The following is a 13,837-nucleotide window of genomic DNA, read 5'->3' on the forward strand; positions in this document are numbered from 1 at the left end:
TCACTCTCTCTCTTTAAAAAAATAAAATAAAATAATTTTTCATAAATAAGAATATATTAAAATGATAAAATAATAAAACCTCAGACAAGACTGATTAAGAAATAGAGGTAAGACATACATATGTAGTACTAGGAATGAAAAGAGGGGAAATGAACTACAGATACAATGAAAACATATGAAATTATAACACTATAACACTGAAAGAATATTTGTGCCAAAAATTTTTGAAAACTCAATTTTTGTAAAATGGCCCATCTTATAGAAAAATATAAATCACCAAAATTGACTCAAAAAGAAAAGGAAAACAAGAGCAAGTCAATAACCACACAAGAAACTGAAGCTGTAATTCCAAAAGCTCCTCCTATTCCCAAAAGGCATCAGGCCTAGATAGTTTTACAGAGGCAACCTTTACTCAACCTTTAAGAACTAGATAATTCTTCATTTACACAAATTGTTCCAAGGAACAGAAACACAGAGAATGCTACCAAATTCATTTCAGGAGTCCAGCATCCCCTAAATACCTGAACTAAATAACCACAATAAAGCAAAATCGTTAGCTAATATCACTTGTGAATACAGATTATAAAAATCTCAAAGTAATGGCTATTCAAAACTCCAGTAACGTATATAAAAAATAACACAGCAAGACTGTGACAAGAACTGCTAGAATTCCATATGCCCATTCTGGTCTTTAGTCATAAGGACCCTGATTTTCAGCTATGTGCTCTGCTCATTGTGCCTTGCTTCCCAACTAAGACTCCATACCACAGACTCCCTTGCAGTAGATGGAACCACCAGATGAGGTTTCAGCCAGTGCCAGTGTAACTTTCAGGAAATCTTCCTCCTTGGTACTTCTCAGAATGCAGACAGGATGGCTGGAGCCTGAACTTCAGCTCCCAGGACAGAGGTGATACACAGAGTAAAAGGGCAGCAAGACGGAAAAAGCCTGGATTCTGACAATGCACTTCAACATCCATGCTGCTTCTTTTTTTCTAAGTGAGAGACAAATGCACTGAAGAGACTACTGAGGTCCTGTTCCAGCCAAACTTCATCCAAACTGATAACAGCATCAAGCAGGGTTCATCCCAGGAATGAAATAACGGATCAACATTTCACAGATGAAAGGAGAAAATCTATTATCATCTAAGTAGATTCTGAAAAAACATTCAATAAAATGCCACTCTTGTTTTCTGTTTAAACAGAAATAAAAGTGAAACCTCTTAGCCTGCTAGGAACTTAATGTGATAAATAGTATCCTTAACATGATAAATAGTATCCTTAACGTGATAAATAGTATCCATCAAAATCTGTACCAAACATCATTTTACTTATGTGTAGGATTTGAGAAGTTATCCACTAATGTCAGGAATGGGACAAGACTGTTCCACTCAACGGTGAACTAGAAGTCCTATTCAATGCATTATTATAAGAAAAGGATATTAAAAGAAATATCATTCTAATGGCACCTGTGTGGTTCAGGCAATTAAGCATCTAACTCTTGATTTCGGCTCAGGTCATGATCTCAGGGTCATGAGATCAAGACCCCTGTCACAACCAGCTCAGAGCCTGCTTAAGATTCTCTCTCTCCCGGGCACCTGGGTGGCTCAGTGGGTTAAGCCGCTGCCTTCGGCTCGGGTCATGATCTCAGGGTCCTGGGATCGAGTCCCACATCGGGCTCTCTGCTCAGCAGGGGCCTGCTTCCCTTCCCTCTCTCTGCCTGCCTCTCTGCCTACTGTGATCTCTTTCTGTCAAATAAATAAATAAAATCTTTAAAAAAAAAAAAAAAAAGATTCTCTCTCTCCCTCTCCTGCCCTTCCCCCAACTCGTGCATAAGCTCTCTCTCTCTCGAAAGAAAGAAAGAAATATCCTCCTTTGAAAAAATAAAAGAAGACTAAATCAGAGAGGGAGAGAAACTGTAAGAGACTCTTAAACATAGGAAACAAACTGAGGATTGCTGGAGGGAAGAGGGGTGGGAGGATGCGGTAACAAGGTGACGGACATTAAGGAGGGCACGTGATGTAGTGAGCACTGGGTATTATTATAGAAGACTGATGAATCACTGACCTCTACCTCTGAACCACTAATACATGATATGTTAATTAATTGAATTTAAATTTAGAAAGTAAAAGACAGAAATATCCTCATTTACAGAAAACATGACTAACTAAAACCCATCATGATTTTCAGGTAAACTATGAGTCCCACTAAGAGACAGCACCAATGTTGTTAAATACAAAATCGCTGTATAAAGCTTTACGATCTTCCCATACCCCAGTAGTGCCCAATTATAAAATACAATAGAAAGAGAGATCCCCCATAATGCAAAAGACTGTCACCTTTCTTCTGGATCAGGAAACATTCCTGCTTACTAGCTTCCCCACGCTCACTATTATTTCCCTCAAATTCATTCTCCACTTAGCAGCTAGTGATCTTTTGTAAACATAAATTAGATCCTGTCATGCTCCTTTCACCTTTTAATGGCTATTCATCAGTTATAATTAAATTCCAGTTCTTTATCACTCCCGTGCTCTGCACGACCTACTGCCTGCCTCTTCTCTGATCCACTCCCTCACCGCTGCCCCATCCATTTCACACCACCCCAGAACCTTCTTTCGGTTCCTGCTGCGTGTCAAATTCTGTCCTGCTCTATCTAGCACCTTCACATATGCTATTCCCTCTTTCTGCAACGCTTCCACCCCCAACCTCCACCTAAGTGTTTCTTGTCAATCCTCGAGTCTCAGCTTAAATGTCACCCGCTCACCCTAAAGAAGATCCCTTCTCTCTGAGCTTTCTGCTTTCATAGTCTCACCATAACATATAATAATATCCCATGACATATTATACCATAATGTATAATCATATTTTTAGTTGTGAAACCTTTATTCATTGCCTCGATTCCCTTCTAGACCATGACTTCTATGAGAGCCAGACTCATTTCTTTGATGTTTCCCTGAGCCTTCAACAGGAACAGCCATATAACAGATGCGCAATAAGTATTTTTCTGAATGAATGAATGAATGAACAAATGACAGAGTTTGCTGATTTAGCCTGAATCTCAGTAGAATGCCTACTGCAGTCCTCCCAGGATTCAGGCTTGTTAAGAGGAACCCCTGGACCCCCAGGGGCCTAACTGGATGAAGGACCAAGAAACCTTATAAGAGACTAAGTGGGGGCAATGGGTTTGGTTGATGGTCCCTGGGGCAGCACCAGAGTTGGGAGAAGAGTTCTCAACACAGAGTTACATCCCTCCATGCCTCCCACCCCACCTCACAAGAGCTCAGGTCATGGACTTGTGAATTGCGTTTGCCATGAAGTGCTAATTTTCTGAGATCTTTGTGGAATATTAAGAGTTTGAAAGAGGGGTGCCTGGGTGTCTCAGTCGGTTGAGCATCTGACTCTTGGTTTTAGCTCAGGACATGATCTCATGGGTCATGTGTTCAAGCCCTGCATAGGGCTCCTGGCTCAGCAAGGAGTCTGCTTGAAGATTCTCTCTCTCTCTCTCTCTTAAATAAGTAAATAAGATCTTCAAAGACTTATATTTATTTATTTATTTATTTGATGGGAGAGGGGCAGAAGGGGAGGGAGAGAGCCAGGCAGACTCACTGATGAGCACAGAGCCCCACACAGGGCTCAATCTCATGAACCTGAGATCACGATCTGAACTGAAACTGAGAGTTGGACACTTAACCGACTGAAGTACCCAGGTGCCTCAGTAAATAAATCTTAAAAAAAAAAAAAAAGAGTTTGGAGAACACTAGCCTTCAGGAATAATAGGGGCAACAAGGCAACTATTTTCACGTTTGATGGAGGCACTCACAGCCTCAGGAGCGTATGGAACTGCAAGAAGCTGGAGTATGCATGGAGAAAAATAGTGAAGCCCACGGGAACCCCAAAAAGACTTGATCAGGGGCCCACACAATCCATACTCCCAGGGACTCCCAGAAATAGCTAGGGGAACTTGAGTGGAAGGCAAAAGGCCCAACAATGGCAACTGGGAACAGACCTATGAGGGGCTGCTGCTAGGAGTCTAGTTTTCCAGATGTCCAGATGACCATGAAACCCTTACAGACGCCCTACTTAGAGCCACTGGCCTGGGGACACTGCCACCCGAGGACAGATGGGCCACGGTGGCAATGCCACATGGCCATTAGACCAAGTGTCTTCCCACAGGAAGCCAAAGACCAAGGGCCTCCTCCCAGTAACCCTTCCAGAGCTGAAAATGCTGATTTTTCAGCTGGGAATTAAGGAAACCATGTTTCTGGAGGCCACGTCATGCCAGAAGAGTGGCTGCTAGTAATTCTACCATCTCAGGCACACCACAGACTCGGGCATATCATGGGTACCCCTGACTGGTTAAATGCTTGAGGAAGCACAGTGAGGAGGAGTGTGACATTTGCCAGGGGCTCCTGAGAGGCAATCTTCATGTTTATTTGTTTCTTTGTGAGCTCACATACTTGTACACCACAGGAAGCAACGAGGGACTGGAAAAATCCTGTTATCCCCCGTAAAGGACGGTTGTTGCAGGCCTGCTCAGCACCTACCTGTTACCTCTCCCTACTACCCCTTCCTCCAACCACTCCTGTCACCTCGGAGCAGCCGGGACAGGCATGCATACAAGGAGAACTCACTTTAGGTCTGATGACTGCCCGGGGTAACAGGTCTGAGGATATTGTGGGGCTGCTCGCCATCAGAAGGGCTTGGTTTCCCCTCCAGAATGAGAGGGCATGCAGGCAGGCTGGACCTTATGCAGAGGGCCTTATGCGGTCCTCTCTCTTCTTCTCCCCGGGGAAGGCTGAGATGGCCCCACCCAGACCTACCTCTTGTCCTCTTCCACCTGGACTCCGATGGAGTGGAACTCCCTTCGACTCCTGTTCTCAGTGTCTGAGTCTGAGATCGTCTCCACCTGGCGGCAGGATTGCGAGAGTCAGTGGCCAGGGCTAGACCTGGGATACAAGCCCTCCCTGGAGGAGCGGGGGGAGCTGAAGCTAAGCCCCAAGCCAGGGGGCAGCTTCTGCCAAGACAGTCTGCCTGAACAAGAAAAGTGACCCAGGAGGTGAGAGGCGTCAAACTGGCCACCACTCCCCAACCCCAGTAGAGGTGACGTCTCCAGGACAAGAGACAAGGGAGTGGGGCTGGCACTGGTTTTAACAGTCCAGTCGATGGCCAGACACGGGGGCTACGTGCAGCTCAGAGAAACCGCCCCAACCCCTTCAGCGCGTCCCCAACAGGCCAGGGCCTGACCTTGCTTCGCCACCTCCTGCTTCCATACCTGCACCCCTATGGACGGCCGCCACTTCCGCTGCCGCGCCAGGCTCCGCAGCTCCTCCCTGCCGGGAATGGTCTTGATGATGAGTGTAGGGGGCTTGGGGCTGGCCCGGGGTGGCACCGGCGCCAACTCCAGGGTGCGCGCGCCCATGGCCGGGCCGTCCAGCCCGTCCGCGGAGCTGCAGCGCCGGGCGGGGCCCTCGGCCGCCGTGAAGCTCTCGTGGGCGGAGTCGGTGCTGCTCTGGGCGGTGATGGAGATGCGGGGCGGGGCCTGGCTCCCCGGCGGGATGGGGGACGGGGCCTTTCTGAAGTTGAAGGCTGTGGCCATGAACGCAGAAACGCAGCGGGTGAGAAACGCGCCCGGCTGGTGTCTGTGGCCCACCCACCCACCGACCGACCCCTCACACACACACACCCACGGCGCCGGAGGACCCAGCAGGCACGCGGACTCCACGTGTCGAGGCTCGCTCTCCCCAGCGCCCGGCCCAGAGAGGCAAGCCGGCTGCCCAAGGTCACGCAGCACAGCTGTAGCCTGGGCCCGCACCAGCACGCCGGCTCGCTCTCCAAGCTAGGGGCGGGCCAGGGGCAGAGAGGGCACACTCACAGGAGCCGGGCCTCCCTGAGACAGAGGCAGGGGCAGCAAGGAGGGGCAGGCAGTCGTCGTCTTGAGAGCAGCCGGCCTGGATGGCCCGGAGGTAGCTGTGGCTCCGCATGCGGAAACAGCCGGGCAGGTCCAGGGCATCCACCGCCTGGGACTCCAGCTCCCCGAACACGGACCCGCACACGGCCTCCAGCTGCTGGTTCAGCTCGTCACTGAGCTGGGGACAGGGGTAGGGAGAAGAGTTACTGGGGTGCTGGGATGGAAGCAAGTATCTGTGAGGCGCTTTGCCTTAGTAATGTATGGTCTCACACTGCCTTTGAACGAAAAGAAACCCTCACTCCGTGCAAAGAAAAACAGAGGCACCACCGCCGTGTGCTGCTGTCCAGGCCTGCCTTGGGGCTCATCTTAGGGTCTAGTCTTTCCTTTAAATACTCCTCCCTCCATCCCATCTGTGCCTCTCCTATACTCCTGGGACCACCCCATCTTCCTCTTCACCAAGTCCAGCCCCTCACATTTCTCTCACCTAATCATGAGAGAGAGGACCAGGGATGTCCCCCTCCAGCCCAATCTGGAGGTGGGGAAATGCAGGGAAAGTCACCTTTTATTTTATTATTTATGATCTATTCCATTACAAAATTGCTTGACAGCAACCTATGGAGACACATACCACGGGGCTGCGCAGAAACCAGTGGGTAAGTGATGGAGCAAAAATTATTAACCTTCAAGTGTTCCAAGCCTTCTCCCACTGACTAGGGTTCTGATTTGGCCTGCTGGTTCCTTCCCTACGCTCATCCTCTAAGGCAAGTTCAGCCATTGCTGACTGAGGTTCTTGTTTTCATGTTGATATTTTGTGGTACAGAATCCATGGTGTGTAAAAAAAATTAAAGCAACTAAGGAAAATGCAAAACAAAAACTCTGTTCATGGAACCATGTCCCACAGCACTGCACTAAGACTAAATGTACTATGGAGTTTGCAGCTTCTTTTCATATTATATGAGAAAAGTGGCACAAAGGAAAAATAAAGGTGGGTGGTCCCAGGGAGAAGCCCTACCTCCAGAGCACAGGATATGAGCACACTTGACCCTGAGCTTCAAAAGCATCAAGGAGTATAGCCCACAGGTTGTCTGCAGAGCCTATAGAAGGAGACCAACCTAGACTCAAGAGTTGGCTCTACTACCACCCAGTAGTGTGGCCTGGGAAAACTACTTAAAGCTTTGGGGCTGTTGAGTCACCTGCCCAATGGGAATGATAATGGTACCATCTTCATGGGGGGGCGCTACTACCTAAGGGACTCAAAGAAAAACATAGGCACTTGGTGCAGGTACTGATACACACCCAGCCCTTGGTCAACGGCATGTGAAGGTCTCAGGGTCTACCTGGAAATAGGCCACCACTCATTACAACCACAACCATTCCTGTTACAGAGGCCGAGAGAAATCCCCCTCCCCCCACCAAGTGATTATGCGGAGGGCATTGGATGAAGTCTCCGACAAGGTCCTCAGCAGTATCCACACGGCAAATGTGACAGCAAATGTCACCTGGCTGCATCTTGTGACATCTCCCAGGAAGGATTCGTAACATCATATTTGTGTGAAATCAACAGATAACGTAGTGGTTTGATCCACGTATAAAATGCAGCTCAATGTTTCCATAACTCCACCTCCAAAGCATAACATGATATCACTAAATTCTACTCCCAACTGAGTAGAAATTCCCATCCAGTTCTACCAAGGGGCAAACTAAGGCTCAGATGGGGCAGATGAGTTGACAACGATGCCCAGCTTGTAAGTGATTAGCTGAAGTCAAATGCCAGTGGCTCTTTTGCCAGGCTGAATCAGAATCTCCTGGGGACCTTTTAAACCTATGTTAACTCAAGCTCCATCCCAAGGACCTGAACCCTGGGCTCTCTAACTATATACCCCTCTTCACTTTGGCTACCTTGAAACTCAGGGACACAATTTGCTGGAAATTCAGATTCAGAGGTTCCAGTGTGGGCCCGGATACCAAAAAGGAGTGTATGGACTTCTTTCTGCAGCCCCCCCATTCTAAAGGAACTTCATTACAAGTGTAGAGAAATCACAGGTCACGGAAAAATCCATTCAAGATCCTGTAGAAGTGAAGTTGCACTATGTGTGGCACAAGCCACACTCCTGGGGCAGCCATGGCTTTCATCGTGACCCTCTGCAAGTCCACCTCTCAGTTTCCTATCTCTGGACCCCTGGGGTACAAAGAACCAGCAGTGCCTGGGTATTTCCTGAAGCTCAGAAGCTGATCTAACTCCTGCTATTTCTAGGTTATGCTCAAGATATTCCCCAACCAGAACCAATCCAGTTCAGAGGATTGCTTCTGGGGCACATGATAGTTGATCTAAACCCAGTAGAGAATATTCTGGTCTCAATTTTGGATCCCACAGATGGAAGGAATCTCATTCTGCAGCTTGTATCTGTATCTCCAAGCCTCTTCTGTGTGTGAAGTGTTAGGCGTAATATCTGGCATATAGCAGATGCTCAATAAACATAATAGGCTATTAGTAGTAGTAAGAGGTTCTTAAATCACACTGACAATACCTTTGAGAGGCCTCTCCTTCCCAGCATTTCTGAAGCTCTTGAAATCCCAACCATATGCTATTCCTGTGGCCAACTCCATCCAAAGCAGACAGAGAGGGGGGATGAGAAACTCCCTGGGGCCACATCCTTTCCACCTCTATTGGTGAAGACAAGATTCTGAAGTTCCCACAAGGGACCAGGACCTCAGGGAAACACAGACTTATATAGACTCCCAGAGGAATACTGCACCTGTGTTGATCTTTACTGTATTATGATTATAAAACTGTAACATTGTGCTGTGAATTCTCCTGTTATCCCTGCACTGCCTTCCAACTTGCTACCCTCAGACCCACTTTCAGTAGAGTTAAAGTCAAAGTATCCTCTTAGAAAATGGGAACATTAGCCTCTGTCCAAACCAGACTTGGGATCAGTAAGTATTTCCAAGAATGTGGGATATATAGAGGAAAATACTTGGCTTGGGTCTAATTGAAAACTGTCTGTGCTAGAGTCAGTGGGGTCCTCTGGGAGCTGGACAGCATCCTGTACACTTTACCCATGCCATAATTTAGCTAACCTTGGAAAACACTCCCATTTCAAAACACTCTGAAATACTGGATAAAACATAAGGAATGTTTTATATGCATAGCTGAGCTTACAAGAAAGAAAGATATGTCCCCAGGGGACAAAAGCAAAGAGAAGACTAGAAAATCAGAATATTAACTGTGTGAGTCAGTACTGCAAACAGTCCAGTGGTGGTGGGAGGTGGGGGCACTGTTTGCTGGTCTGAGGGACCAAAGGACTTAGGTATTAACAACCACTTGGGTGTAGGAGGAAGGCATTGGGTCCACATGAAACACAGCATTAGGAATGAGAACCTCCATAAACGTGGGAAAGGGAAAATCTTTCATGAATGGTAGACTAAGAAAAAAAAAGAAATCAATTATCAGCACAGGCTGATGACAAGAAGCCAGTCAGTAGTCTAAGCATTGGAGGGAGGGGAAAATAGGCTAATCTCCTAAGATTTTTGTACCCACAAGCTGGTCTTCACTCAGACACAGGACTCTGTGGGCCTGTGGGCCTACACGGCCCAGACACCTCCCTGTAAATTAAAAATGAACATGAAATTGTCCCAAACCAAGAATAGTCTAGCAGAAACAACTGCAAAATATTTTCTGAGGGACCCACTCCTAACCCAGACTGTTCAAGATTCTCACAGATAAAGTTCCACTGAAGGGGCGCCTGGATGGCTCAGTGGGTTAAAGCCTCTGCCTTCAGCTCAGGTCATGATCCCAGGGTCCTGGGATCGAGCCCCGCATCCAGCTCTCTGCTCAGCAGGAAACCTGCTTCCCCCTCTCTCTCTGCCTGCCTCTCTGCCTACTTGTGATCTCTGTCTGTCAAATAAATAAAAAAATTTTAAAAAAAAGTTTCACTGAAAATGAGTTCACACCAGACCATGTGGTATACTAGGTCTGACACGGCCCCTAAAGATCTCCACCTCCTGGCATTAACACCCTCGTGTAGGCCCTCATCTTGACTATGAACTAGACTTACTATAACGAATAGAACATGGACTGTCACTTCTGAGATTATATTACAAAAAGACTATGGCTTCCACCTTGAACACTCTCTCTCAGAGTCTGCTCTGGGAGAAGCAAGCTACTATGTTATGAGTAGCCCTATGGTGAGTCCCACATGTCAAAAAAACTGATGACCCTGGCCAATAGCCAATGAGCATCCGAGGCCTGCCAACAGCCATGTGAGTGAGTGAGTTAGGAGATATTCCTCCAGTCAAGCCTTGAGATGACTACAGCCCTGGCCAACGCCTTGACTGAAGCCATGTGAGTCACCTGACCCAGAAGGCACCCACCTAAGCTGCACTCAGATTCCTGACCCACAGAAATGCTGAGATAATAATTATTTGTTGTGTTAAGACACTACGTTTGAGAGTAATAGATTGTGTAGCAATAGACAACTAACGCAAACTGAGATAGAAACAAAAACTAAGCTTTATTAAGTAAAGTCATTGAGAATGCAAGCTTTATCTGTTACTGCAGCTAGTGTTTCCTTAGCTAAAACAGATTAGCTTTTAAACTATGTTTAAAATTTCTGGGGCTCCTGGGTGGCTCAGTTGGTTGGTTAAGCCTCTGCCTTTGGCTCCGGTCATGATCCCAGGGTCCTGGAATCGAGTCCCGCATCAAGCTCCCTGTTCCACGGGGAGCCTGCTTCTCCCTCTGTCTCTGCCTCCCTCTCTCTCTCTGTCTCTCCTGAATAAATAAATAAAATGCTTTTTAAAAATAAAATTAACTATGTTTAAAACTTCTAGAACTTAAAAGATAAAACTGAAAACATAAGGAGAGAATAAAAGTTTTGAAAAGAAGCCTAGAAAGATTTAAAAGGAACCAAACCAGATTTCTAGAACTGAAACAAAGTCAAATTAAAAGCACAGTTAATGAGTTAAATAGTAGATGACACACAACTGAAGAGAAAATTGGTAAATCAGATGATACATCTGAGGAACTCACCCAGAAGGCAGCACAGAGAGGCAAAGAGATGGAAATTATGAACAACAGGTTAAGATGCACGTAGGAAAGAGTAAGAAGGTCCCACATACAACGAATAGGAGCTCCAGGTGAGAGGCTAGATAGAACATAGAAGCCGCAATATCTGAAGAGTTAATTAGACTGATGGAGAACTTTGCAGACTTCTGACTTCACGCATGACAGAGTGACAGGCAAGACAGCTATAAAGCTGACAAAACTGTCAAAGACAACCACTTCATCACTCTGGAAATCAATCAAAGGTATACAACAAAGAAGCGTAGACCTGAAAGTGACTGAACAGCGGGAGTCCGTGGCGTCCTTGCCTGAGGCTGCTCCCATTACTCAAATTCCCAGTTACAACCCTTGCAATAGTTCAGCCAGGGTGAGACAGGCTGTGAAAAGCAGCTGCTTCACTGCCATTGCCAAAAGGGGCTCACTTAATTTGGAACATAGTTGTATGGTGTCAAGAACTACACAGGGGGTGGGGGACAGAGGGGAAACTAGGGGGAGAACAGGAATACAGCAAGGCAAAGCTGAGATTGCAGCACTGTTTGGGGCAAGCAATGGACTGGCAGACTAGGCAGGGATGTAAAAGAGGAGTTCCAGGACATGTGATAACCAGAGAAGGTTTGATGAGCATTCCACATACGCTGGGTTGAGCAGAGATGAGTGCATGCACAACAGAGACAGAGAGGCCTCGAGCTGCCCACACCTCTCTGGCCAGTGGAGCTTGTGTTCATGTGTAGCAGTGACAAGAGAGAGCCTGGCAAAAAAGTAAAATCCAGGGTAGGCTGAAAAACAGTCTGAAGTTTGTACTCCCTAGTCCACACATAGAACCATAGGCTCAAGGTTTTGGGACACAAGCTCTGGCTGAACACTAAGCTATGCAGACACAAGGGCAAACCCTCTAGGAAACCAGGCTTAAAAATAAAAACAAGAAAGAAAAAAAAATGGTGAATCTATCAGAGGCCACATTTAGCAAAGAAGACCGAGTTCACAGATTTAGTCCAGGGATCAACAAACACATAAACAAAGCAAGAGCAATCTTCAAGAGGTAAAGTAAGAACCCACAACTCTATGGCCAACTGATCTTCGACAAAGCAGGAAGTGATATCCAATGGAAAAAAGGCAATCTCTCCAACAAATGGTGCTGGGAAAACTGGACAGCCCCATGCAGAAGAATGAAATCAGACCACTTTCTTACACCATACACAGAAATAAATTCAAAATGGATGAAAGACTGAAACGTGAGACAGGAAACCATCAAAATCCTAGAGGAGAACACAGGCATCAACCTCTTTGACCTTGGCCACAGTAACTTTTTTTTTTAAGATTTATTTATTTATTTATTTGCCAGCGAGAAAGCGTGAGCTCAAGAAGGGGGAGAAGCAAGCAAAAGGAGAAGAAGAAACAGGCTCTCTGCTGAGCGGGGAGCCTGACTTGGGGCTCAATCCCAGGACCCTGGGATTATGACCTGAGCAAAAGGAAGACACTTAACTATCTGAGCCACCCAGGCACCCAGACATAATAGCAACTTCTTACTAGACATGTTGCCAGAGGCAAGGGAAACAAAAGCAAAAATAAACTACTGGGACTTCTTCAAGATAAAAAGTTTCTGCACAGCAAAGGAAACAATCAACAAAACTAAAAGGCATCCTACAGAATAGGAGAAGATATTTGCAAATGACAAATATGCTCAAGGATTAGTATCCAAAATCTATAAAAACTTACCAACTCAACATCCAAGAAACAAATAATACAGTTAAGAAATGAGCAGAAAAAATGAAGAGACACTTTTCCAAAAAAGACATCCAGATGGCTAATAGACACACGAAAAGATGCTCAACATCACTCACCATCAGGGAAATACAAATCAAAACCATGCTGAGATACCACCTCACACCAGTCAGAATGGCTAAAATTAACAACACAAGAAACAACAGGTGTTGGCAAGGATGTGGACAAAGAGGAACCCTCTTGCACTGTTGGTGGGAATGCAAACTAGTGCAGTCACTAGAGAATATTTGGAGGCTCCTCAAAAAGTTAAAAATAGAACTACCCTACAATCCAGCAAATGCATTACTAGGATTTACCCAAAGGATTAAAAAAAATACAGATCTGAAGGTGTACATGGACCCTAATGTTTACAGCAGCATTGTCAACAATAGCCAAACTATGGAGAGAGCCCAAATGTCCACTGACTGACAAAAATCAGTAAAGAAGACGTGTGTGTGTGTATACACACACACACACATATATAAACTATGGAATATTACACAGCCATCAAAAAGAATGAAATCTTGGTGAACCATGAGAGACTATGGACTCTGAAAAACAATCTGAGGGGTTTGAAGTGGCGGGGGGGTGGGAGGTTGGGGTACCAGGTGGTGGGTATTATAGAGGGCACAGCTTGCATGGAGCACTGGGTGTGGTGAAAAAATAATGAATACTGTTTTTCTGAAAATAAATAAATTGGAAAAAAAAAAAGAATGAAATCTTGCCATTTTCAACTATGTGGATGGAGCTACAGTGTATTATGCTAAGTGAAATAATTCAACCAGAGAAAGACAAATACCATATGACTTCACTCATATGTGGAATTTAAGAAACAAAACAGATGAACATAAGAGTGGCGAGAAGGGGAAAGAGGGAGAGAGAAAAAAAATAAGAGACTCTTAACAGTAGAGAACAAACTGAGGGTTAATGGAGGGAGGTGGGTGGAGGATGGGCTAGAGGAGTGTTGGGAATTAAGGAGGGCAATTGTTGTGATGAGTCCTAGCTGTTAATGTAAGTGATAAATCCACTGAATTCTACTCCTGAAACCAATATTGCACTGTATGTTAATGAACTAGAATATTAATTTCTTAAGTTTTAAAAAGGTAAAA

General features: G+C 45.8%; 1 protein-coding gene across 2 annotated transcripts in view; it reads right to left on the reverse strand.

Annotated features, from left to right (window-relative positions):
- DLGAP3 (DLG associated protein 3) overlaps positions 1-13,837 on the reverse strand; it is a 61,733-nt gene that overhangs the window by 14,272 nt on the left and 33,624 nt on the right. For both annotated transcript variants that reach the window (XM_044237766.1, XM_044237765.1), the window contains 3 exons: positions 5,870-6,083; positions 5,270-5,583; positions 4,818-4,903 (listed from right to left, as the gene is read on the reverse strand). In XM_044237766.1, the coding sequence (XP_044093701.1) occupies positions 4,818-4,903; positions 5,270-5,583; positions 5,870-6,083 (614 nt within the window). The remainder of the gene's footprint in view (positions 1-4,817; positions 4,904-5,269; positions 5,584-5,869; positions 6,084-13,837) is intronic.

The sequence above is a fragment of the Neovison vison genome, chromosome 2 (genome assembly GCF_020171115.1).
Source record: "Neovison vison isolate M4711 chromosome 2, ASM_NN_V1, whole genome shotgun sequence".
Lineage (NCBI taxonomy): Eukaryota > Metazoa > Chordata > Mammalia > Carnivora > Mustelidae > Neogale > Neogale vison.